We start from the raw sequence: 27,957 nt of genomic DNA on the forward strand, positions 1-27,957 counted from the left end.
CACTCTGGCGGCTTCCAACAGAATATAAAAGAACACAAGATGCATCAGACATCAAAAGCTGGGCCATGTTCTCAGTGGGGGTTAGTTTAAATGGTTATTTTATTTTTTAGCTTGAGCACATTCCTAATATTGCAAAGATGCTGGGGGACGGGGACGACTTGCTGCAGCAAAGTAATGTTTGGGAAATGACTTTCCCCGTCCCCTGTGCTCCAAGTCCTGTAACCTTGTCTCCCATGATCAATGCCTATTAGTTTCTGCGGCCGCTGCCAAAACAACTTGCTTCAGATGGGCCCCCTCCCTCCGCCAGCTAGACTGGAAGATGAGCCCAAGATGGTTCCCAGAGGTGTACTTAGTTTCAAGGTAGCTTCAAGGAAACAAGATATGCCATCTGAGTCCAGGACCTGTCAAAATGGCAAGCTGCAGAAAGCGGCTATTTTTAAATGCTGCGGGGATCCGAGTGCTCATTTTGGTTTGGGATCTGTCTGCTGGATCCCACTCCCACATACCTCTTCAAGGCAATTTGGGGAGGGGGAGGTTAACTGCAGTTAGGCCCTAAAACTGAAGGTTTGTGGGTGAATTGGGTGTGATCGCCTGTTGACCAGAGTCCACAAGAGTCCCACTCTCAGTTGAGGAGCTTCCTAGAGACCAACTATTCAGGCCCCGCGTCCAAATGTCAGCCTCCCCACCTGCTTTTCTGGTATTTTGGTTGGTTTTTCTCTTCACACGTTCAAACGCATCTTTGCATCACTAAACCGTGACTTGTGATTCGTTTGGTCATTTATGGTGGGCAATCCCAATAAAGGAATGCTTTAGGAACATCAGGAGCTGCCTTATCCCACTGGCCCATCTATCTCAGTGTTGTCTACACTGGCAGGCAGCAGCTGTGCGCGGGGGGGTGTGTGTGTGTGTTACAGGAAGGGGGTCTTTCCTAGCCCTACCGGCAGATGCTGCTCATTGAACCAGGGGAATTCTGCATGCAAATCAGACGCAAGCCACGTCGTCTCAGGATCCCTTTTCAGTACGGAGTTTCCCAAGCGGTCCGCTTTGCTTGTTAACTTAGTAGGGTTTGTGTCTCCGCTTGGGATAGCAGTAGAAACGGGAAGATGGGGAAGAAATAGCGCATAACTAGCAGGGAGCGTCTCTGCTTGCCTCCCAACTTGAAACAACAAACATTCCAGGTTGCACAGAGCGCTGTGCGTGTATGTGTGTGTCTGCACACTCCTCTTTCCAGGCGGGGTTTTCAATCCCCAAAGGAGAGCTATCATTCTCAGCGACGAAGGGGGAAAACTCGCCCTCGCCCTCGCCGGCTCAAAAGCCTCAAACGCACAGTGGCGCGCAGGGAAACGAGCAGGCAGGCGCACGCACTCGTACATTACAAAGCCAGGGAGGGCATCGAGCCCCTGATCGGTGACTTCCCTCCCTCCCACCCCCCTTAATTCATTTTTGCCTGCGATTTCTTTCCAGTTAGCCAGAGGCTGCTCTAGGTGCCCAAGGTGCACCCGCGCCCGCCCGCCCGCGCGCGCACCCAACCCACTCACACGCCCGTTCCTGGCTCGCACGCGTGGCGGCAAGAAGCTGGCAAACTTCACGCGTCCTGCCCCGGCGTGATGGGAGCTCTTGGGCGAGAGAGAGGTCGGGGTCGTCTCCTGCTTCGGATTCAGAGGCAAGCTCCGGAGCCTGCTGCGGATTAGCGGCATAAAAGAGAGCGAGCAAGAGGAGAAGGGAGAGGAGCCGAGCGGGGAAAGCCGCAATGCCTGTTGCTTGGAAGGGGATCGTGGCGGATTCGGTCGGCTCCCCCCGCGGCTCGCCTTTCCCGCTTCCCCCCTCGGGCTGCGGGGCTCCGGAGGGCAGCTACGGCCAGCGGCGGGAGGCGAGCGGTGGAAGGTGAGCCGGATCCCAGCCCTCCTCCCCCCGGGTTAGAAGCGGGAGGAAGGCGAGCGCGGGAAGCGGGGCGGGAGAGCTCAGCCATGGCTCCTCCGGCGAGAGGGCGAAGCGGGAGCGAGATCCGGAGACCCGCGCGGAGGAGGAGCGGAGTTGCAGGGAGAGATGGTGTGCTGCAACTTTGCCTGCATCGTGGAAAGTTGTCTCTGGTTTCATTCCCCCCACCCTTCCCTTCCCATGCAAAATCTTTATATATTAATTTTTTTAAGAGAGAAGGCAAACGTGCACCATATGCATGCTTACTCAGAAGTAAACCCCGTTGTGTGCAGCGGGGCTTACTCCCAGGCAAAAGTGTGTGCGGTTAAGATTACAGCCTTGCAGAAGCCTGGTTACACCTCTTCCGCTTCAGCGTTCGTGCGGGAGAGAGGCACGGGGATTGCAAATTTAAAACGGGCTTGCAAATTCGGTTGCAAAGGTCTTTTCCAAACCGAAAGCCTGGGGGGTGATAATAAAAATAATAGCTGGGTTTTCAGAAGGGGCGGGGAAGGGGTGTGTGTGGTGGCCCCGCCACCCCCCGGCTCCCAGGTAAGGCGGTCGGTTGCATTGCCGAAGGTGCATGGTTAGACATGCATCCGACAGCTCACTTTATTTTGGCTCCCAGGCACGACGCAGAATCCTGTTCTGTACTCGGCTGAAGCTTGGTTCTCCCATTCTGCCTGGGTGGGTTGTGCATGTGTGTGTACGTGTATATGCGCGTGAGTGTGTAAGAGAGAGAGGGAGAAATGAAAGACCCTTTGCTTTAGGTATGAAGCCGCTGATTTGGTGCCCTCTCGTGGCTCTCCGTTTCATACCATTATATCGTGTATATCTGTATCTAAAACCATGGAAAATATATATTAAAAAAGCAAGAGGTTGCAATTCCTTAAGCACAAGTTTTAAAAGGTGAGGAAATAAGGACGTTGGTCCTGGGGGAGAAACTTAGCCTGCGTGTAAAAACCACTGGGATCATCTTGAATGTAAATCTATGCAGCTGAGGCATCAGGCATAAGCCTGCATTTTATTAATGTTTGATCAGGACTTGTATATTAAAGAGGGCTTAATTTTCAAATGTTTCATGCCAGGCAGAGAAAACCTTGGCCATTCTCCTAAGACAAGGGGCCCCTTGATTTATAGCAGAAAGCAATTCTCAAAGTCGTAAAAGCTGAAAATACAGACTAAGAGCAGGACATTGACCCTACATGTTACAGAAGATAACAAAGGCAGAGATAAATATAATTAGGAATGGGCAAATAGTAAAATGATACCATGGGCCTCTCTTAAAACCTTGAGCTGTATTTTCTAAGGCCAGAGGCTTTTTAAAGCATCTAGCTGGGAAGTCTTTTTAAAACTGTTTCTTTCTTAAACTGAGAGAAGAGGCAACTGGCTTGGCTGGGGAAAAAGAAGCTTCTTCCTATTTTATTTTGAGGCTGGAAAGGAGGCTGAAGGGGGGGGAATGTAACTGAAGAGGTTTCTTTAAAAACTGTTTTTTTACTGAGTTCCTTCCTTGAGAAGCTTTATTCTTTTAAAAGGTTACCTATGATAATGTATGAAATATATTAGCTTAAATATATTGGCTTAAATGTAACTATGCAAAGGATTTAGAAAGTAACAAATTTAGATGTTAGATTCTTATTTCATAGAATCATAGAGTCCTAGAGTTGGAATAGACTACAGGGGCCATTGAGCCCAGCCTCTTGCCAGACAAGAAGACGCCATCAAATGCTGTCCAGATATATTAGCTGTCAGAACATTTGTTTAGAAACCTTCAAATGAAGGATATCTTTCAATGTTGATGTGAAACACAAGATCCTTGACATATGTTTAAGATAAAAATTTAAGATTAACCATTTGTTTTAAAAGGCAATAGGGCAGGGAGGGCAAGAGGTGAGCTGGTAATTAAGATTCCTTGTTGAGACACATGTAAGATATATTACTACTTATTTGTCATTTATAGATGTAACAATATATAGCTGTTTGTGTTCCTTATAAGGACAGGAGGATGTGGGTGTATCTTTTAGGATTGGATATAGCAATCAGCCAATAGGAAATCCAACTAGGCTGATTGGACAGAGGCAGCCACAGGAGGAGCAAAGGGGGCTGGATTAAGGGAATATAAGGGCTGGCCATAATGGCAGGAGCCAGGCCAGAGCTTGGTAACCATATACCACTGTGCCTCTCATTTATTTGTCTGACAAATAAATAATTATTTTAATTTCTCTATTGCTGCGTTGAATATTTCATTCCAGCTAAGCGTTAACCACAAGCAGGGTGCTACATTTTATGGTGCCCTGTGACTCGGATAAGTGGTCTGCTGGAACGCAGCCCCTTCGCTCTACTGAGCAGGGTACAAGAGAGAGGATCTTTAAACTGCTTACCCAAGCGCGCACTGGTAAATTTTTCCAGGGGGAACGCAGAAGTCTCGTCTGTCTGATACCCTGCTCACTGGCGGCGACGGACCGGGGGGAAACGGAACCAACCAGGGGTAAGTGCACAAAGGGATTTTTGGCCCTCCAATTAACTGGGAGGAAGAGAAGTCTTGATCAAACTTCTGCGTCTCAGTAAGTGGGAACTGAGTACGCTAGGTGGTTGGATACATCAGATGGTGATCTGGTGGGGGAAAAGGGAAGAATGGGAGGTAGTGTGTGGTGAAGTATCTAGCGCATTGTATGTGTGAGAAAGTACAGAGCAATCTGTAGCTGACCTGAGTGTGGAGTGGGCAGTACTTCGGTTCCTGGTAAGGCGACTTCACCAGGCAAGGAAACCCACGAAGCGTGTGTGTGAGTGACTGAGTGGATACTTCACAGGGCCATACAATGGGAGTTGGGGGTTCAAAAGGGGAAAATACACCTCTTGAATGTATGTTAAATAATTTTAAGAAAGCCTTCTCAGGGGCGTATGGAGTCAAAATGACGCCAGAGCGCCTGAGAACGTTATGTGAATTAGAATGGCCGAAGCAAAATACTGAATGGCCATCTCAAGGAACCTTTGATATAAATTTAGTAAGCAAACTTTGGTCTAACATCGCCAAAGAAATTGGAGGGTGCCCAGAACAATTTTCATATATAGATTCCTGGCTGAGCACATTAAATAAAAATCCTCCATGGATAAGGGAATGCAAAGTCCAACGATGCAAATTATTGGCTGTAAAAGCCGAAGCTAGGAAAGGAATCTTGCCAAATAAACTCAAACCCATTTTTGAGGGACCAGAGGAAGAGCTGCTTCCACCTCCACCTTATGCTCCACATCGAAGGGAGCCAAATCCAAACACTCCACCAGTTGTAACCCCAAGGCAAGAAAGTGGAATGAATAATGGGGCTGGAGTCACAGAACTTGATTCCTTGATAGATTATGATAAATATCTTCAGGAGGCATTGGAGGCCTATAATAAAGCCCAAGCAGAAGTGGTTATTCCATCTGTGAGTCCCAGTAGAACTCCATCTACAGTCTCTTTTAGTGAAACAACTGATTGCCTACCCCAAACCCCTGTACATCCAAGTCCTAGAGAATTATTACAGAAGTTACAGGGAGACCTTAATCGGTCAGCAAGCAATACAGCCAGGCGTATAAAGCTGCTAAAAGAACGCCTTGGGACAAATACCATCCCCTATGATTTGAGGCCCCTAGAGCAAGGCGAAGAGAAAGATCACGTAGTAGCCCCTCTCAGAAGAGTATTTGATGCACTTGAGGAGCCTGTGCTGGTTAACGGGCTACCTGGACCAAGGCCACCTCGAACTTCGACCCTGCAATATATTCCATTCACGACTACAGATCTGATGAATTGGAAAACACACACCCCATCTTTTGCAGAAAAACCTCAGGCTATGATGGACTTGGTGACTTCAATAATAAATACTCATAGTCCTACTTGGACAGATTGCCGCCAGCTCCTGAATACTCTGTTCACCACTGAGGAAAGGAGAGACATAATTGAAAAGGCACAGATATATTTGCGTGAGCAGGCCAGAGTGGGAAATATTTTTAATATTGACCGTCATCTCCAAGACAACTTTCCCTTGGAAGATCCTAATTGGGATCCAAACAATGTAATTCACCTGGCCAGACTTACCACCTACCGCCAGACGCTTGTGCAAGGTATCCGCAGGGCATGCCAGAAGCCCACTAATATGTCTAAAGTCTCAGAAGTAGAACAGAAACCAAATGAGAGTCCAGGAGACTTTTTAGAGAGGCTGCAAGAAGCCTATCGTATATGGACTCCTTTTGACCCTGAAGCCCCTGAAAACAGCAGAATGATTACTGCTACATTTGTGGCCCAGTGCGCTTCTGACATTCGTAAGAAAATTCAGAAATCCGAAGGATGGGAAGGGATGCTGATGAGCCAAATTATGGCCATTGCACGCCGAGTTTATCGGAATAGGGATGAGGCTGAGAAACAAGAGAAGAAGAAGTGGCAGAAGGAAAAGATGGTAATGCTAGCCACAGCAGTGAAGCAAGACTACCGCCCCTTAAATGGAGGAAGAGGGCGGGGAAGGAATCCACCACTGGGAAGGAATCAATGTGCAAATTGCAAGAAGGAGGGTCATTGGAAGCGGGAGTGTCCTGAACCCCTGAGGTTGGAAGAAGTACGCCCAGGCCCAGGCCCAGGCCCAGGCTCCGGCCCAAGAAACCAGGGACGGGGACGGGGAATGATCCGAGATGGAAGATATCAGAGACCTGGACAAGGACGGAGTAGGGACAATGTCATTGGACTGGCAGAGGAGGATTTTACCCAAGACTAGGAAAGACCGGACTCCATAAAGTTAGGCTTCCAGGAGCCCACGGTCACGATCCAATTAGGAAGCCATTTAATAGACTTTATGATTGATACTGGGGCTGAATACTCAGTACTCCCAGAACTATTGCAGAAAAAGGCATCCAAAAGTGTAGTCATTAAAAGTGCCACTGGTCAGTCAGCTAAGAGGTCTTTCCTCCAACCTTTGGAATGCCAGATTGGGGGACATCGTTTAACCCATCAGTTTTTGTATATACCTGAGTGTCCAATACCTCTCTTAGGTAGAGATATGCTGTCCAAATTGCAGGCCCAAATCACCTTCACTCCCCGAGGTCCAGAAATGAAACTGCCATCAAAGGCAGCAGGAATAATTTCCCTCTCAGTACCTAAGGAACAATCATGGCGCCTAATGTCAGCCCTGCAAGTCCAACCCACATTGGATACAGAGTTAAACAAGCTCCTCCGAACTCTACAGGTGCCACCAGGAGTATGGGCCGAAAATAGCCCACCAGGAATGGCCAAGAATATAGCTCCAATTGTAGTAACCTTAAAACCTATGGCTACCCCTGTATCTGTAAAGCAATATCCTTTACCCCGGCGAGCAGCAGAGGGCATCCAGAAACATTTGGACCGCCTATTAAAATATGGTCTGCTTAAGCCCTGCCAATCAGAATGGAACACACCCCTTTTGCCTGTTCGAAAACCTGGAACAGATGAATACAGGCCAGTGCAGGACTTGAGGCTCGTAAACCAGGCTATCGAGACCTTGCACCCAAATGTACCAAACCCATACACCCTGCTGAGTTTGATCCCACCAGAAGCAACATTTTTTACTGTATTGGACTTGAAAGATGCATTCTTCTGTTGCCGGCTGGCACCACAGAGCCAACCTATATTTGCCTTCCAGTGGGAAGACCCTTTGACAGGAACAAAAGGCCAGCTAACCTGGACGAGATTGCCCCAGGGATTCAAAAATTCCCCAACTTTATTTGGCACTGCCTTGGCGAAGGATCTAACAAGTTACCCCTCAATACCTGGAGAAAAGGTGGTTCTGCAATATGTAGATGACCTTATACTAGCAGCAAAGGATTTTGATACCTGTAAAGAAGGTACAGAGGAACTGCTCCACTTGCTCTGGGAAGCTGGCTACCGAGTTTCCCAGAAAAAGGCACAGATATGTTTAGAAAAGGTCAAATATTTGGGCTTTGACATCTCACACCAACAACGAGCATTGAGGCCAGAGAGGAAAGAAGCTATTTGCCTTATCAAGGAACCTACCACAAGGAAACAACTCAGAGGATTCCTGGGAACAGCAGGGTTTTGTAGACTATGGATACCTGATTTCAGCAGTCTGGCCAAACCCTTACATGAAAGCACTCGAGGTGCAGAAAAGGACCCATTCGTATGGGGACCTGAGCAGCAACAAGCCTTTTTAGTTATCAAACAACGACTTATGGAGGCCCCAGCCCTTGGACTGCCTAATTCGGAAAAACCCTTTCAGCTGTATGTACATGAACAGAATGGGATTGCAGCGGCAGTCCTGACCCAGAGATTAGGAAGTTGGAACCGTCCAGTAGCTTATTTGTCAAAACAATTGGACTCAGTAGCAAAAGGATGGCCTCCATGCCTAAGGGCAGTAGCGGCCACTGCCAGCCTTGTCAAAGAAGCTGATAAATTTACCTTCGGCCAGACGATGTATGTGAATGTACCTCATGCTGTTCTGACACTCATGGAATATAAGGGTAGTTATTGGCTAACGAACCCAAGGATGGCTAGGTACCAAGGCCTATTGTGTGAAAATCCCAGGATTCATCTACGAGTAGTGAATATGCTCAATCCAGCGACTTTGCTGCCCCTACCAGAGGTAGATGATGAAGAATCACATGATTGTCTCCAAATAATGGATGAAGTTTATTCCAGTAGACCCGATCTGAAAGATGAACCATTGAAAAATCCAGATGTTGTATATTATACTGATGGTAGCAGTTACCTGCATGAAGGTGCCAGACGAGCAGGATATGCTGTGGTCACCAATGAGGAAGTTGTGGAAGCTGAAGCTTTGCCTGCTGGCACCTCAGCACAAAAAGCTGAACTTATAGGTTTAACTAGAGCTCTGCAATTGGCAGCCGGATGTAAGGCAAACATCTATACTGATTCTAAATATGCCTTCTTAACCCTGCATGCACATGGTGCTCTATGGAAAGAAAGAGGTCTAATAGGAGCCCACGGGAAGGCCTTGAAATATGGACCTGAAGTAGAAATCCTGTTAGAAGCAGTATGGGCTCCAGAACAGATTGCTGTAATGCACTGCAAAGGTCATGGACGAGGAAGGGATCCAATAACCAGAGGAAATCATGCTGCTGACAAAGCAGCTCGAGAGGCAGCCCAAAAGCCTGTGGGAGGATTTATAGCAGCCCTCATACCAGAGGTAGTTCCAGAAGAAGTTAAACCTCACTATACCCCAGAAGAGAGGAAGTGGGCTGAACAGGAAGGAGCAGTTGTGAAGGACGGTTGGATGATCCTGCCAGACAATAGGATTTATGTACCTCATCATCTAGCAGGCACAATTGTAAGAAATTATCATGAATCTACTCACCTTGGCGGTACTGCAACCAGAGAGAGTCTCAGTCGGAAGTTGTATATTATTAATCTATCACAATTAGCAACTTGCATTTCACAGAAATGTGTTCTTTGTGCTAAAAACAATCCCAGGCAGGGACCGGTACAACCTCCTGGAATCCAACATGTGGGATATGTCCCCATGGAAAGCCTAATTGTGGACTTCACAGAGCTGGTCCCTTCTAAGGGATTCAAGTATCTCCTTGTGTTTGTAGATACTCTTACCGGATGGGTTGAAGCTTTTCCCACCCGAACTGAAAAGGCACGAGAGGTAACTAAGAGACTCCTCACTGAATTGATCCCGAGGTTTGGATTACCTAGATGCATTGGAAGTGACAATGGGCCAGCGTTCATTGATCAAGTAGTACAAGAAGTATGTCGAGTCCTACAAGTGAAATGGAGACTGCATGCAGCCTATAGGCCTCAGAGTTCAGGGAAAACTGAAAGAATGAATCGGACTCTGAAAACCCAATTGGCAAAATTAACCCAGGAAACGGGATTGGGATGGGTAGATGTGTTACCCATAACACTGTTTCGTGTTCGGTGTGCACCCACAAAAAGACTTAAGTTGTCACCTTTTGAGCTCCTGTATGGGAGACCACCCTCCTTTGTTCAGGATATTTCAGCTGATCTTAAACAAATAGGAGACCATGTGACACAGGGACAAGTGCAATCTCTCTCCCGTGTTTTTGTTTCTCTTAACAGGTGGGCCCTCGAGCGCACGCCGTGCAGCATTGCCGAGCCGATTCATCAGTTCCAGGCTGGCGATAGCGTATGGGTGAAAGAGTGGAAACGTGATCCACTTGCACCTAAGTGGCGTGGACCTTACACCGTCTTGCTCTCTACTCCAACAGCGGTGAAGGTAGCTGAGGTGACCCCCTGGATTCATCACTCCCGTTTGAAGAAGTCCGAAGGCAGTTGGACGTGCAAAGGTGACCCCTCTAATCCTCTTAAACTGACTCTCTCCAAAAACCCCTGTATCTAGCCCTACCGGGAACGGGCTAGGTCACGGGCAACATTTGACGACCGGCCTGCTGCAGCCACAACCTGGAAGCTGGCTGACCTGCGCACGCCTGAAGCTTGAGGAGCATCTGAACCAGCGATTGTGAAAGGACAGATTCTCTTATACAATTAATTGACTGCCCCACAATTGATTGACTGCCACCCCCTTGTGGAACAATTATCAGAGATATTACTCATTGGGGATCCTCGGGATATATGTTTTGGTCTTGGTGGTTCCCCATTTCTGTCACTGGGGGAATTATATTGGGACTAATATTTATTTGCTATCACTATAAGGTAATCTTTTGTGGGAGGAATGCATATGCTAGACATCAACATGATTCTATTAATCCTGATCCCTTGGGAAGGGGAAGGGTCCTTGAATCTGGCCAAATTGACTAAATATGGATTCCACCATGACCACAATATGTGGGTAGGTTTAGCTGAAATGGTAGCCAATGTTGCAAATAGGACCAATTGCCTTGTTTGCTCTCTCGGGCCAGATGATTCAGAGGGAGGTATGCCCTTATTACCGATACCATTAGATGCCATTGGTATGGTAAGTGAAATACCACAACAAACAGAAGTACAGAATTTCCCCGGATGGAACTCAACTAAACCATTACGAGTTATACCTGTACAAGGGGAATTCTGTGTACATAGATTATCAGATGCAGCGGATTCTACCATGATAGGCTCTTCTCATTGTCACTATACTTGGGATAATATTAAGAATACCTGGGCACACGATACTACCTATCGAACTCGGGATGCCTTGCCCTGTGCACCTCCTTTTATTCATGCATGGAAAGTGGTATGGAACATAACTGTGACAGAAAAAGGCAATCTAACATACTGCACTGTGAACTCTCTACCTCTTTTGCTATTTCGCCTTCTGTACTCCACGTACCAAAGACCTCAGACCCGATGGTTGTGGTGGATATGTGGAGAATGGGCATACAAGAAACTCCCCTCCAAATGGAGTGGGACTTGTTTTCTGGGATGGGTATTACCACCAATGTGGATTATGCCCACTAATTTGCCCAAGCGTACACGAAGAAACGCTGATATTTCTCATATAGCAGGAGGAAGTACCCAAAGTTGGAGCGGTACTGATGATTGGCCACCAGAGCGCATTATAGCCTATTATGATCCTGCCTCCTGGAATCCTGGTGAGCTCATACAAGGGGCACGGGATCCTATTTATAATCTAAACAGAATAATTCGATTGCAAGCAGTAGTGGAACTTGTAACCAATGCAACGGCCAAGAGTTTGAGACTTATTGCACAACAGTTGGATGAAAGTAGAGCCGCCATTTTGCAGCTGAAAATGGGAATGGATTATGTACTTGCCAAGCAGGGAGGCCTATGTGGAGTCTTGAACTTGACAGGGAATGCCTGTTGCTTTAACATTTCAGATAATGGTGAGGCAATCCGTGTGTTGGCCACAAAGATGGAGAATATAGCACATGTCCCAGTACAAACATGGGAAGGATGGGATATGGGATGGCTCACCAATTGGTTACCTAATGTCACAGGACTCAAAGGGATACTATTGTCTTGCTTGTTTTTCTTGACAGTAGTGGTAATAGTCTTATGTATGATGCCATGTATCATTTCATGTTTTAGAAGTACAATTAGCAAGATGGTTTCAAATGAAACTCTACCTCATATCATGGCCCTATACAGAGCTTTACCTCAGGAACATGATGAAGGTCAAGCTATCAAGGACACTTGGGATGAAGGTCCTTGAGCTTGAAAGGGGGGAATGAGGCATCAGGCATAAGCCTGCATTTTATTAATGTTTGATCAGGACTTGTATATTAAAGAGGGCTTAATTTTCAAATGTTTCATGCCAGGCAGAGAAAACCTTGGCCATTCTCCTAAGACAAGGGGCCCCTTGATTTATAGCAGAAAGCAATTCTCAAAGTCGTAAAAGCTGAAAATACAGACTAAGAGCAGGACATTGACCCTACATGTTACAGAAGATAACAAAGGCAGAGATAAATATAATTAGGAATGGGCAAATAGTAAAATGATACCATGGGCCTCTCTTAAAACCTTGAGCTGTATTTTCTAAGGCCAGAGGCTTTTTAAAGCATCTAGCTGGGAAGTCTTTTTAAAACTGTTTCTTTCTTAAACTGAGAGAAGAGGCAACTGGCTTGGCTGGGGAAAAAGAAGCTTCTTCCTATTTTATTTTGAGGCTGGAAAGGAGGCTGAAGGGGGGGGAATGTAACTGAAGAGGTTTCTTTAAAAACTGTTTTTTTACTGAGTTCCTTCCTTGAGAAGCTTTATTCTTTTAAAAGGTTACCTATGATAATGTATGAAATATATTAGCTTAAATATATTGGCTTAAATGTAACTATGCAAAGGATTTAGAAAGTAACAAATTTAGATGTTAGATTCTTATTTCATAGAATCATAGAGTCCTAGAGTTGGAATAGACTACAGGGGCCATTGAGCCCAGCCTCTTGCCAGACAAGAAGACGCCATCAAATGCTGTCCAGATATATTAGCTGTCAGAACATTTGTTTAGAAACCTTCAAATGAAGGATATCTTTCAATGTTGATGTGAAACACAAGATCCTTGACATATGTTTAAGATAAAAATTTAAGATTAACCATTTGTTTTAAAAGGCAATAGGGCAGGGAGGGCAAGAGGTGAGCTGGTAATTAAGATTCCTTGTTGAGACACATGTAAGATATATTACTACTTATTTGTCATTTATAGATGTAACAATATATAGCTGTTTGTGTTCCTTATAAGGACAGGAGGATGTGGGTGTATCTTTTAGGATTGGATATAGCAATCAGCCAATAGGAAATCCAACTAGGCTGATTGGACAGAGGCAGCCACAGGAGGAGCAAAGGGGGCTGGATTAAGGGAATATAAGGGCTGGCCATAATGGCAGGAGCCAGGCCAGAGCTTGGTAACCATATACCACTGTGCCTCTCATTTATTTGTCTGACAAATAAATAATTATTTTAATTTCTCTATTGCTGCGTTGAATATTTCATTCCAGCTAAGCGTTAACCACAAGCAGGGTGCTACACAGCAACTGGATCTATTCTAGACAATGCCATTTTTCATGGTGGATTTTAGTACTTGAAACCTCTCTGCATCCTTTTCAAGAATAATTTTGGAAATGGCATTTTTCATGCTTCTGTAAGTTTCAGTTCCACTTAACAAACGAAGAACGAATTAGTTTCCTAGCTGGTTTCTTAGTACGTATATCTTACTTTAGATCTTACAGTAGTAGATATTTCCTCTGGCTCTGCATCAAGATACCCCCCCCTCTCTCTCACACACACTTTCTTTAAAAATCAAGGAAACAGCAGGAAATGAACAACCCCGAAATTATTGCTAAATTCCTCCTGGGGGGAAAATGTGGTTTTTATCTGCCTCCAGAGCTTGATTGCAGCTTAGTATGATAGATTTTGTACAATAACATGGTGCAACTCTGATTCAAATTTTGGCCACGCTCATCTGCCAAAAAAATAAAATAAAAAATTACCTCTTCACTGTTAATGTGCTACTTTGCAAGGATGGGCCTTCACAGGTTGCATATAGCCATATAAGATAGTATTATTCTAGGTTTGCTTTGAAAGCACACATGCAAACAGACCTCTTTCTCCCTTTTCTGGAAAATGAATAGGACTTTACGGCTGCTGATTATGCCTGTCTTTAAGAGAGTGTGTGGTGGCAGCAGCCACAGCAGCAAACAGAAAAAGGGGTGTGTGGCAAGACTGTTCCGTTCTGGAGAACCAAAATGTACAGTTAAGGTGTCGTCTGAAGTTAGGGTTTTCCTTTAATTTTAAAAAATGGCAGAGGCGTGCAATCTGCAGTGGTAAGATGCCTGTAAATACTGGTGTGCCCTGGGGGAATAAAGGCATTCCTTAGACGGGCTTTTGGGACTGCATACCTTCGCTGGGAAAATAACATGCATGTCACAATTCCTGCATGATGCTTGTAGAGGTGGCTCAAGTTATTTTGCTGCCTGAGGCAAAGGACAAGATGGCTTCCTCCCATTCCAAGTTCGGCTGGTTGTTCAATCTTGCTTCAGCACTGGCCATGGGGTAGTCTGGGGTTCATGACTGGCCTGGTTGGCAGCACACACAGAACCCAAATGAAGCTGAAGATTCAGGGCTAGGCAAAATTAAAGTGCTTCTTCCCACAGCGCGGGAGAGTTCTGTTGCGTTCAAGTCTTGCTTGCGGGCTTTCCATAGGCATCTGTTTGGCCACTGTGAGAAGAGAGTGCTGAACTAGATGGGCCTTTGGTCTGATTCAGCAGGGCTCCCAAGAAGAGGAGGGCTCCAGCGTGCAGAGGAGGAACAATGGGGAGGGGTGGGGCCTGATACTGCTGCCCACCAGCAGCTGCCGCCTGAGGCAGCTACCTCACTCTGCGTAATGGCAGGGCCAACCTTGCAGGTACAATGTGTTTATTTGTGTGTGTTTACACCATATACAAAGGACACTCCATGGTGACCTTAGGCATCCTATTATTTAAGGCTACATCTACACCGTATAGCAGAGGGTCTTCCGCAAAGAATCCCGGGAACTGTAGTTGACCCCTCACAGAGCTACGATTCCCAACACCCTTGAAAGGCTACAGTTCCCAGGATTATGTGTGAGGCAGCCGTGTGCTTTAAACACACGGTGTAGATATAACCTAAGTTACCCGGTGCTCATTCAGTAGTCAAAGCTGCCATCCTACACCAGCTTTACCTGGGAGTAAGCCCCATTTAATTCAATGGGACTTAACTCCTAAGTACACATACATAAGGTCGTGCTGTAATTAACTTCCAAGATGGAAGTTCTGAACTTTTCAGTACAGTTAATTATTTGTTCATTCTAAACGTATATTTGTCCATTAATTTAAGGCGACAACTCTCAAGAGTGACAACTCGCAACAGTCTGGAGTAAAGACTGAGATCATGCAGAATAGTAAAACCCGAGTAAAGTGATTATTTTAGAACAACAGATGCACTGCCAGAAACCATCAAGATTGAAATAATCTTGGGAGTTGTGCTAGGAAGTCTGGCTGAATGCACAATTATTTACCTGTTGTCAAAAGGATATCAAATTTGGCACCAGGTAAGCCTGCCTGGCAGAGAGATTCCATGTGTGCAGTTGCCCCAGTGGAGAAGGCCTTCTAGTTCAGGGCCGGCCCTATCGCTAGGCAGAGGAAGGCAGCAGAACCTGGGGGGCAGGGAACGGTAGCAAGGCTTTGTGGGCTCAGGCCTATGCGTGCTACATGGCCATATCCCAGTGCCATTAGCTAGCCTACTGCCCTCAGGGGCAATGGACGACACTGTTCTGCTAGCATTGAAGTACAATGTGACCTCTGACTCATCACAAGCCATCGGATGAGGAGAGTTCCTTACAAGCCTTCACTTGCTATTGTGAGAATGGGCTGATCCCATGCCACTCTAGAGTCCCAATTTAAGCAGGACACCCCGGAATTACAGAAGACCACCTTGGCTTCTGTACTGGATCCCAGAATGTCCAGGGGGTTTTTTGGTTCGGCTCTCTGGTGCAAGTCGGCTGGCTCGCACTAAAGCACTGTACCGAAAAAACGAACAAACAATTGCTCAAGAGAGCTCAGGACGGGGGGGGGGGGGAGGAGCGTCCTGATTTTGATCAGTGGGATGTTGATCTGAAACCTTGCCTACAAGTCTTGCCTGCAGGTATAGGCAAGGCTGTATATCTGGAGACTGGTACCATTTCCTAGACAGAAACCCACCTTAATGGCTGAGGCTGCATCCTTGTGACTTCATTCCTCGTTCTGTTCCAAAGCAGTGCAACTCAGTACTTTTGAATCTTTAATTGGCCGATCTGTTGCCAGCAGGGCTTTCCCAACCCTCTTCTCTCTCTTGGGGAAAGCAACTCGTCATTTGCAGAGCCTGGAAACACTCAGTGAATCCCTTTCACCATTTAATGGGATTGCCTTCCTGGCAAAAGACCCATTTGCTTGAAAGGGAGGGAAAGACCCAAACATCTTTGCTTGGCTCGTTTCATGGAAATCCGGACCAAATTACCTTCATAAAACACACAGGCTCAAGACCTTTTATAGCTCCTCAGAGCTGGAGGACCGTTTTCAGAAAACCCACCAGGCATAATTGGCTTCTTGAAATAGGCAGAAGCCCTATTGATCCTAGATTTGGAAAGACGATCCTTCCACTGATAGCAGAGTTTTGATCACAGCAAGAACGCCATGTTCTATTGGGAGAGAGAGAAATTGTTTCATAAGTATAATAATTTTCTTCCTTTCCCTCTTTTTTTTTTTTAAAAAAAAGAGCAACCCCACATACTTTTAACTTCCATGAATGCAAAATACAGCACAGAAATATCTGAGACAATGCCTGTCAAAGCCTTGGAAAGGTTACAACATCTAGGGGTTCTTTAATTTAGAGCAATGTTTCCCAAACTTGGGTCTCCAGCTGGTTTTTGGACTACAACTCCCATCACCCCTAGCTAGCAAGACCAGTGATCAGGGGTGATGGGAATTGTAGTCCGAAAACAGCTGGAGACCCAAGTTTGGGAAACAATGCTTTTAGAGAAAAGGGAGATAAGAGGCGATATGATAAGAGTAAAATTATGTGGAGAAAATGGACAGAGACAAGTTTTTCTCCCTCATAGTGCTAGAACTTAGGGCCACCCAATGAAGCTGAATGCTGGAAGACAAAAGAAAATACTTCTTTTTCACACAGTGCAAACTATGGCATTCCCTCCCACAAAAGGTAGTAACAGCCACCAGTTTAGATGGCTTTAAAAGATCAGACAAATTCATGGAGGAGACAGCTGCCAATGGCTACTAGCCATCACAGAGCAAGTTCTCCAGAACTTTTCTTCAGGTTGCTTATTAAGCAAAACAGTGCATGGGGTGGGGTGGGGTGGATACATGGAGAGAAAGTAAAATGTAGGCATGGTGTTGGAAGCCCAAAATATGTAGCTTATAACAATCTTAAAGTGGAGTGCAGGAGGTGCTAGGCAGATTTGCAGTGCGATACCATTCCACCTTGAGGCCACCTTAGCCATGCTGTTGACACTGCAGTCCAAACCTGCAGGTGACTTCTCCTGGCCGTCTCATATAGCTGTAGAACATCAAGCCACTCTGGAAGCCCACCGGCCAATGGCCATAGCGTGGAACAAACATTCACCAACACCATCTTCTGGGAGTGGCCACCCATGAAGAACATGAATTACTATAATAAAGCACCTTTTAACCCTAATCCCGACCTAGAATAAGGTTACCAGATTTTTTTCAATGAATCCAGGGACACTTTTCAACTTCAATGGATTTTGTATGGGGACTGATTTGTAAATCCGGGGACTGTCCCCAGGACATCTGGTAACCTTAGAGATACTATGGTCAATGGTACTGAGAGCTACAGAGAAATCCGAGAGGTCTAACTGCCTTGATACATTCTCCGGCATATGCCATCCACCAGGGTAGTCAAGGGACAGAACACAGACTGGAAAGGACCCAAGCCATCAGTATCATCCCAAACTCCTTGAAAGTTGAGAGGCTTCTTAGAGACCGGACCATAGTTGTCCATGGTCAAATGGCTTCTTGGTCAAATTTGACTTCTCTACGACTGGGCTCACTACTGCCCCCTTGAGGCAGACAGGAACAACTCCCTTGATGTGGAGCATTGTATACATTAAGGGAGGGTGCAAGCTTGTTGTCCAGCTGCAACTTGGCTGCTGTACCCATTCTGAAGCACTTCCATTTGGGTCCCGGTAGTTATGTGAGATGAGTATGGAAGCAGCTCCACATCAGATATCCCTTGCGACGTTTCCACCCTGAGCATGGTGCCAAGCCATTGCATAATCATTGCAGGGTGAAAGCTGATGTTGACATGTGGGCACAAAAGGGCTTATCTGATGCCAGCATGTCTGAAGCCTTCTCCTAGTAGGTTTCCTTTCTCGGCTAGTCCCCTCCTCCCCGACGTCTTTCCCTTCCCAGTTGCAGTCTATTTTTAAATGACAACACTGGGTGGAGAACATTATTGCAGAACTTCACGTGGGTGACCTCAGCTTGCTGACACCACGTGGGCACACTGCTGGCGGCTGACACTGGCATGCTTTTGTAGTGACTTGGCTGGCACCAAAGGACATTGAGTTCAGGGTGCTGTTTGCCTGTGACCTACGGGGTCAGCGCCAGCCCACACATGAGGCAAGGTGAGGCAGCTGCCTCAGGCAGGAGGATCGACAGGGGCAGCAGATCTGGCCTCTGAGGAACACATTGCCTGCTGCTGCTGCCACCGCCACGGTAACAGCAATAGCTGTGGCACACTCCTTGGAAGCCAGACCTGCCACCTGGATGCCCATATTTTAACTGGAGAAATGTTGGAGGGTATGGAATAGGATGTCCCTATTTGCATCGGAGAAATGTTGAAGGGTATGCACCTCCTCAGTAGCTCTCCCGATGCTGCCTCTACAGCAGCCTCTTGACAAAAAGAGGTCTCCTGGTCTCCTCCCACCCTTGTTCCCAATATAGTCTGCCTCAGTGCCAGTCCTGCCTATGGCCTTCTATCTGAGAGGTGGCTAGAAATGATTTGCCCCCAATTTCTCATAGCCGAAAGGAGCAGGCAGCTCTTCCACTGAGCGGGCAATCTCAGGTCATCTGCTGGGATTAGAAGGGGTTCCTTGTAGATATTATTGTGGACATTCCCATTTCTCCTAGCAGTGGGAATGTCCAGCAGTGCTGACCAGGTTTGGTTCCCTTTAGGAGGCAGTCACTGTAGGCTTATTGGGGCTTTGTAATGCAGTCGTACCTTGGAAGTTGAATGGAATCCATTCCGGAAGTCCATTTGACTTCCAAAATGTTCAGAAACCAAGGCGCGGGTTCCGAATGGCTGCAGGAAGGTTCTGCAGGAAGCCAATCGGAACCCGCGCTGGACGTTCAGGTTCCAAAGAACGTCCGCAAACCAGAACACTCACTTCCAGGTTTATGGTGTTTGGGATCCAAGGTACGACTGTATTTCATTTTATATACATGCCTGCAGATGTAGGTGGGGGCCATGCCAAACACGGTCAAAGTACGTGGCTCCCACAGCAGGTTTCCACAGAGATGCAGCCACTATCACCAAATGGTGTTAGCTAACAGCAGGGGAAAAAGGAACACAGGTGGTTCTGTGGTCTAAACCACAGAGCCTGGGGCTTGCCGATCGGAAGGTCGGCAGTTCGAATCCCTGCGATGGGGTGAGCTCCTGTTGTTTGGTCCCAGCTCCTGCCAACCTAGCAGTTCAAAAGCACGTCAAGTGCAAGTAGATAAATAGGTACCACTTCGGCGGGAAGGTAAAACGGAGTTTCCGTGTGCTGCTCTGGTTTGCCAGAAGCGGCTTAGTCATGCTGTCCACGTGACCTGGAAGCTGTCTGCGGACAAACACTGGCTCCCTCGGCCTATAGAGCGAGATGAGCGGGCAACCCCAGAGTTGTCCGCGACTGGACCTAACGGTCAGGTGTACCTTTACCTTTTAATAGCAGGGGAAGATCTTGGTAAGGCCTTGTGCAAGGTCAAAATTTGATATGGCCTAGCCCTTGCACCGCTAAGCGAGCTGCCAGGCTTTGGGAAGGAGGCACCCTGTGCGGAGGAACTGGTTGCAGTGCCCCAAATCTGCCTCTGCTCACAGAGCCCAAACTCAGCTCTATATTTCTTTCCCCTCTTTAGTCTCACTCAGACGGCAGTCTTTCTTTACACTCCTGGATTACATTTTAATCCTATTTGGGAAGGGGAAGTCTGACCCGTTCTCTAATTGGTTTTTCATATACAGAACCATCCAGAGTGGCACTATATCAGGAAGCAGTTGTCTGACTGTTAGTTCTTATGGAGACGCATTAAAATGCAGCTTCCCTTAATAGAAGGAGACGCCTGTCTGTCTGGAGCCTGGCCAGCAGATCTGACTAGCTTTAGGTAGTCCTCCTGGCCCTGCCGAGACCCCCAGTCTCATAGCAATGTTGTCGTGCTCGCCTTAGCTGGCTGGTGAGAAGTTTTGGGGACAAAGCAATCACCTGGGTTCACCAGTTACCTCCAGCAAAAGGTTACAGGGAGTTTATGGTATTTGTAGTATTTGCATTTCCTTACAAATAGACAGGTCAGACATGGGTAGAGGTATAGCTTTAATTCTCCAAAGTCCACTGCGCTCACCTCAGGGCCACCAGGGGAACAGCCTGTAACCCAACATGCTTTCTGCGGCAACTCAACTTTCAATGTACGTTGTGTGTACGTAGCCCCTGTCTGTCTACCATTCTCTGAAAAACAGAATGCGGCAGCTAGACTGGTGACTGGGAACGGCCGCCAAGACCACATAACACCGGTCCTCAAAGATCTACATTGGCTTCCTGTACATTTCCGAGCACAATTCAAAGTGTTGGTGCTGACCTTTAAAGCCCTAAACGGTCTCAGCCCAGTATACCTGAAGGAGCGTCTCTATCGACATTGTTCTGCCCAGACACTGAGGTCCAGCTCCGAGGGCCTTCTGGTAGTTCCCTCACTGCGAGAAGTGAGGCTACAGGGAACCAGGCAGAGGGCCTTCTCGGTAGTGGCGCCCGCCCTGTGGACTGCCCTCCCATCAGACGTCGAGGAAATAAACAACTATTGGACTTTTAGAAGATGTCTGAAGGCAGGCCAGTTTAGGGAAGTTTTTAATGTTTGATGTTTTATTGTGTTTTTAATATTCTGTTGGGAGCCGCCCAGAGTGGCTGGGGAAACCCAGCCAGATGGGTGGGGTATAAATGAATTGTTGTTGTTGTTGTTGTTGTTGTTGTTGTTGTTATCATTATTATTTCTGACACAGACACCTTGATGATCTCTTGCCCAGCTGAGGGAGTGGGAAGATATCCTCTTCTCCAAAACAGCTTTCTCCTTCCAGGACTGCTTCTGGTCATTTTCTAGTTATCGTGGGCATCTCTGTACTGGATTTTTTTTTTAATAACACAATTACTGCTCATGGGGCACATTGTATACAGTACCACCCTTTAAGCCCATTGTTTATAACACAACTCCATGGTCCACGCCACTGTTGTGCTTATGCTCCTTATAAGTTCAGGTGTGACCCAGTTTAAATGTAACACCTAGACACATGAGACTTCAGACAAGTTTTGTTTTTTTAAAACCCCAGCATGAACAGTGCCACATTGAAATTGGACCTGAGAACTTGGCACACCCCCAACATTTTTTTTAAAGAAATGCAAGGATCTTAATCACAAAAGGAAGTTCAAGTAGCAATGAATTGTGCCTATGTGTGCTTTTTTTTTTTTAAAAAAAAGGAAAAGATGTTTATTGAACACAAGTGTATTTGAATGCAAGTCTCTTGCAAGATCAGGGAGGCTAAATTCCACACCAGAGTGTCAGATTCCACCACTTAGCAGATGACAAGCAGTGCTGTCTCTGTTGATGATCCAGAAATAGTGGCTCAGATGACTAGGTGAGGAAATGAGAAAGTGACACAAGCCTACAATTGATGCGCCGGAGCAGGGAGTGCTCTAAAGATCTCTGGCCTCAATATGGCGGACTTCCTATTCAGTTCTGTGCCCAGTTTAAAGTGCTGGCCTTTAAAGCCCTAAATGGTGTGGGACCCTGCGGGAACACCTCCCCTCCCAGCCTGCCTGTGCCTTGAGATCTTCAGCAGAAGCTGTCCTCTAATTTCACCTTTGAAGGTGGCCATGTGTCCTACCTCTCAGAAGACAATACTCTGTTTGAAGGGGCGGTCAGAGGAGAGTCCTCTATTTACCCTTCTGAGGTAAAATGATGCACGCTGGGGGCAAAAAAGTACTTCACACCATGCGTAGTTAAGCCGTGGAGTTTGCTCCCACCGAAGGCAGTGGTGGTCATCAAGTGTGATGGAGGACAAGGCTCTCCAATGGCTGCTAGACACAGTAGCTATGCTCCTCCTCCTTGGCTGGAGGCAGTGTGTTGCTGGAAACCACAGGACAGGAGAGTGTTCTTGCACTCAGGTTCCTGTTTGTGGGCTTCCCACAGGCATTTGGCTGGTCACCGAGAGAACAAGATGCAGCACTAGGTGGATCATTGTTCTGGCCCAGCAGTCTCTTGCCATGTCCTATGAGAACTGCAGTTCAGTGAAGGTGCTCTGGTAGCTTCAGATCTTTAGCCTTGCTTCCAGAATTGTAGTTCTCAGGTTTCCTTCAGGACTGGTATTGACTATGATATCTTGTCTTCAGTGGAGATACACCTGTGTGTGTGTGTGTCTGTGTGTGTAAACACTTTATTGAAAAATAAGAATATTGAATATTTCAAAAATATTGAAAAATTGTATTTTTCTGTGTATAAGACTAGGGTTTTTTTAAAACCAAAAATAAGGTTTAAAATTGGGGCTCGTCTTATACACGGGTAGTGCTGAGGGGTGTTTTCTTAATTTGGAGTCCCCCAAAAGAGGACTTATATATGGGGGCGTCTTATGCACAGAAAAATACGGTATATAATTATAAGATCACTGGGTAAAATAAGACTAGAGAAGAAGAAAAATAAAATAACACCCATGTAAAAAACCAAAACAAAAAACCTTATAAACATCGCATGATTATTATTGCAGTTCACCCAATCTTAACCTTTATACAGTGTTGATAAAAACGAATTCCAAATACCGTTAGACTACAGCTCCCATCATCTCTGACCATGGGCCATGCTGGCTGGGGCTGATGGGAGTTGGAGTCCAGCAGGGGTTTGGACTAGATGACCCCTGGGGTCTCTTCCAACTCTACAATTCTGTGAATATCTGGAGGGCCACAGCTTGCTCATTTGGGGCAAACTCTGCCGTTTTCATATACTGTAACGCTGGTGGGCACCCATGTCAAAAAACCCAGGACTACATGTAGTTGTACCTTGGATCCCAAACGCCTTGGTACTCTGACGTTTTGGCTCCCGAATGCCGCAAACCCAGAAGTGAGTGTTCCGGTTTGCGAACGTTCTTTGGAACCCTAACGTCCAACGAGGCTTCCGTGGCTTCTGATTGGCTGCAGAATCTTCCTGCAGCCAATCAGAAGCTGTGTTTGGGTTTCCAAATGTTTTGGAAGTCGAACGGACTTCCAGAACGGATTCCGTTCGACTTCCAAGGTACGACTGTACTTTGTTTTGGTGGTGGTGGTGTTTCATTGTGATGACGAAACGTTGCCTCAGCTCCAGTGTTGCCCTTGCTCTGTCTTTTCAGTTAGTGATCCCCGAGCCGCAGCCTCGGAGGCTCCCCCAGAGGCAAAGGACGCCCACCAAGCGACTGATGACCGAGCGGCTTCACCGTGGCTCCCCAGATGCCCCGCCATGCCTTTTTTGGACTGGCTCCTCTACCACTCGGTTGCCATGTGGCTGCTCCTCCAGAGTTTTGTCCTGATAGCCTTTTGCTTCCACTCCGCCACCACCTTCCCCAAGGGCTGCTACCCTTCCACCGAGGACGGCTTCAAAACCTTCCGCTGCAGCAAGGCCCAGCTCACCGTTATCCCGAGGGATATCCCCAACGACACCAACAAATTGTACCTGGATTACAACCACATTTCTTTCCTGCCTAACGACGCCTTTCAGAACCTGCCCCTTCTGGTGGAACTCGACTTGTCGCACAACGCCATCAGCCGCGTGGAGGTCGGGGCCTTCCGGGGATTGTCAGAAAGCCTGCACGCTCTGGACCTGTCCTCAAACAAGCTGGTGTCTGTCAACAAGGATGTCTTCAGTGCGCTGAAAGCCAAAGCCAACCTCTCCAGCAACCCTTGGCTTTGCGACTGCACCCTCCAGCAGCTCGTCGAGAGGGTGGAGCTGGTGGCCGGCACGTCCGACGGGATCATCTGCGACGCCTCAGCCCGGAAGGAGCACATCGGCAAGCCCTTTCTGCAACTGGTGGGGGACATAGACTTTTGCAACATCTACAAGAAGACCACAGACATCGCCATGCTGGTCACCATGTTCGGCTGGTTCGCCATGGTGATCTCGTACTTGATCTACTACGTCCGGCAGAACCAAGAAGACGCCCGCCGGCACCTAGAATATCTCAAGTCCTTGCCCAGCAAGCAGAAGAAGTCGGAAGAGTCGTCTACGATTAGCACTGTGGTGTGACCAAAAACGAAACCCTCCCTCTGCCCCGCATCCTCAAGAAAATCGTAAGCAGATAAAAGAGATTCTACATCTCCTTCATGTGGATCGTGTCCACTAGATGCTGGAATGCACAATGGCTGAAGAGACTGTTACTAAGCAAACAAAACGACTTGGGGAGGCAGGGCCTTGCTTATACAGAAGGCCTCCCTTAGAGTTTCTTTTCGAGCAACGAGCAACAAAAATCATGTCAAGGTTGAATTACTCGGCACACTTCAAGGCAGGGGTTAGTGCCAGGTTGAATCAACTACTTCTCAGCCCTGCCGTAGAGACTCCATCATGCACACACTTTGCAAAAAAACCACCCACCTCTTTCTCTCATGATATTGAGTACCAAAAACCTGGAGAACTGCATCCTGGGATATATTCCCATCATGCAATGCTCCAGAAGGATTGGGAGTGAGACTTAGGCGAAGCTCAGTGCTGTAGGTGTGCTGTTAAGATCCTGCGCACGTTTGCCCAGAAGTAAGTGCCACTGGGCTCAGTGCTGTTTACTCCTCAGTAAGTGTGTGCCCGACTTTAGAGGGTATTTCAAGGCCTGAAGTACGAAAGCCCCCCCCCAAAAAGCTCTGAACAATATACAGTAATTACCAAGTGCTGAGAGGCGTTTTGAGCCTGTTATTAATGTGCAAGATTAGAGAGGAAGAAACAAATTGCAGCATCCCCTTAATGCTGAATGTTCTCTTTGAATGCACATTAATAGCACCACCAGTTCCCCTGTCAGATGCTTCATATTGGGATTCCCCCCACCCCCTTTAATCATTTTCTTCTTTGCAGGAATCCATTAAAACATTCAGCATGGAGTGGGGGCGGGGGGAAGAATCAATGTTTTGAACTTTTAAGCCATTCTCTCACAGTTCTTGCTGCTGTTAAGATTATTTCTCTGGCCTGCCGGGAGATGGAAAAATCTTAACTAGCTCAAGTCATGCAATTCGGGGGTGGGGGCAGGAATCGTACCCACACCGACTCTCAAGGAACACAAAGAAAACATGCACAATTAACGCCCTCGATCCAGGAGATGGCAGGACAAGCAGAAGGCTGTGACGGCAAAGACACTGTTTAGCTCTCCAAGCTAAGCTGATTTTTTTGCAGGGGCCTCTGAGGAGTAGCGTATGGCTCACCTGCACGGATCGGCACCTTGCCGAGTGATGCCTGTCGTCCACCTGTCCATCCCCCCCCTGTCGACTCCGCAGCAGCCTTTTCCGCACCTGCCATGTGATAGATTCACATCCAGGGAAACCTATTTCTACTGTGGATCGCATCCCCTGGATTGAGGCGTAGTTGTGTTTACCCGTTTTCTCTTATAACTAGTGGCTGCATCGTCACTATAGTCATCTAGGGACTCCAAAAAATTCCCATGATTCACAAGAGGTTCTGCCATTTTGATAAAATAATTTTAAAAAACGCACACCAAACAGAATAATTCCTAACTGGGAATCATCAACAAGTAGCTGAGAATATTTATTTTGGCACCTACAGGCAAAATGCCGCATTACCAAGAAATGTATACTGTCTTATCAGCACCCCCCCCCAAAAAAAACAGGGAACATTGCAATTTTCGTTTTGCTAAGTTTTATGTACTTAAGAATAATAATCTTAAAAACCCGAACGCATATCGTCGCTGGTTTTCCAAACGGATCAACTTTTTTATATGTGCTGTAGCAATAGCTGGATATCCATTTTGCTGGAATGCTTCACGTTGAGCCATGGCAGTTATCAGAATGAAAATGCATATGGACTTATGGATCAATAGCATAAATACTTGGATCAGTAGTAAGGCACGAGATAATAGAAGACATATCTATAGACTAGAATCACGGGGTCATGTTCTTTGAGACTTTTTTTTTCCTTTCAAAAAACGAAAATAGTTTTAGGCTCAAATTTGACAAGAATTGACCTGGGCGCCAAAGGTTTATTGTACTGTTACCTTTCCATTTCTCAGAACCAGAACTATGAACCCGGGAAAACAAAAGGGGGCGGGGCGGGGAACAGTTCACGTGTCGCCCTTTTGTTATTTCTTCACTCACAGAAGTTGCCTGCTTGTTGTGAACAACAGTGATAAAAACGGAGCACATGCTTTTTTTCCAACTCCACTCGTGGAACTCAATAGTTTTATTTATTTTGTCCAAGATCCTTATAACCTGCCCTTCCTCCAGTCTGGAAGCTCAGGGCAACTAACAGCCAATGAATTAAACCATTGTACAAAATTATGCCCGGGATTCTATAGCGAGTGTCATTGAAAGGTGGCTTTGTTCATCGTTTTGCTGGTACGCTAAACCTGCCAGCTCCTTAACTCCTTGTTTTCATCAAGACCTCAGATCTCAGCTGCGTCATCCTCCATGGTCTGTGGAGGTCTGAAATAATACCTTTACAGGGAGCGGAGATCCGCCAGTTCCCATATGGGGAGGACTGCTCCTGTGAGTGAAGAGAGCATCAAAAGGGGATTGCTTGCACTGGCCCCCGTCGATCGCGCAGGGCCAGTGGAAAGCATCATCCGATCTGATGTCTCCTGCTAGCCAATACTGCATCACCTTTTATACAACACCAATGTGCCACATCAAAGGGTTGTTTTGTCTGGACTTTTCCAAACGCTGGAAGAAGTAAATTAAGGAGGACCTTAGGGAGGTATGCTGGGCTTGGGAGAGTTATTTCTACTTGCTCCAAACCTCGAGGGTGTTGAAAGAGCTGTGGGCAAGGGGGCACATCTGCGGCGCACCACTCCAGACTGCAGATGTGACCTGGATATCCACCTGTATTCCTCATGTGCCTACCTGGTTCCTGCTTGGGAGGGAATGACGCCCTGCCAGGTTTCTAGACCATATGATAACTCTGCTCTGGCCCAAGCGCGGGCAAGAGATAGAGATCACATCCACCTGCCATTCTCTCAAGTGCCCTTTATTGAGAGACATCCTCCTCCAGAGCTTTTCAGTCTGGTGTTCCAGGGCAGGTCTTTCTGTGTGTGTGTGTGGGGGACATTTATTATTATTTTTTTGCAAGTCCCACCTACTTTGTAGCAAAATGCTCCCCTTGTTCTTCAAGAGGTCCCTCCTTCCGTTTCCTTTACCAATAAAAGCCGAAACGCCTTCTTTTATCAAGAGAGAGAACGCACTGCAATAGCCTACCATCAGACTTAAAAGGGGCAGCTGGTCACCGAATGTTTCTCGGCGGAGGACCCAGAAGTCAACTGACCTTCCACTGTGACCGTGCATTGAGGGAGCCCAAGAGGTGAGGAGGAAGACTCTAATGCGCTCGCTCTCTCTTTCTCTGTTGATCAGCAGCCTTATACCTTGACCTCTTCAAACTCAGTACCTCTTCTCTACATTCCCAGTATGCAGTAGAATCCCCCTCCATCGCAGCGTTGGCAGCCGGCCGGAGCTGCCGTTGGGAAAACCAAAGCAGCCGTGGAAAAAGCTTATACACATGCGCACAAAGAAGAGAGGGGGAGAAAAGGAAGGAAGAAATACTTTGGTAATAAGTAAAACCTTTCCTGGTTGTTTTGTTGTTTTGTTTTTTGTTTCGCCCCCCCAAATGTTATTTATTTCAGTTTTTCCCCATGAAAAAAGGCAAATAAACAAAAATTCAACAGGC

General features: G+C 46.8%; 1 protein-coding gene across 1 annotated transcript; it reads left to right on the forward strand.

Annotated features, from left to right (window-relative positions):
* Nucleotides 1–27,957, forward strand: LRRC3C (leucine rich repeat containing 3C). Its single transcript, XM_081168715.1, has 2 exons — nt 1–1,884; nt 23,444–27,957. The coding sequence occupies exon 2, from the start codon at nt 23,551–23,553 to the stop codon at nt 24,331–24,333; it is 783 nt and encodes a 260-aa protein (XP_081024841.1). The 5' UTR covers nt 1–1,884; nt 23,444–23,550; the 3' UTR covers nt 24,334–27,957.

Source organism: Podarcis bocagei (assembly GCF_964188305.1).
Source record: "Podarcis bocagei genome assembly, chromosome: 13".
In the NCBI taxonomy this organism is placed as follows: Eukaryota; Metazoa; Chordata; class Lepidosauria; order Squamata; family Lacertidae; genus Podarcis; species Podarcis bocagei.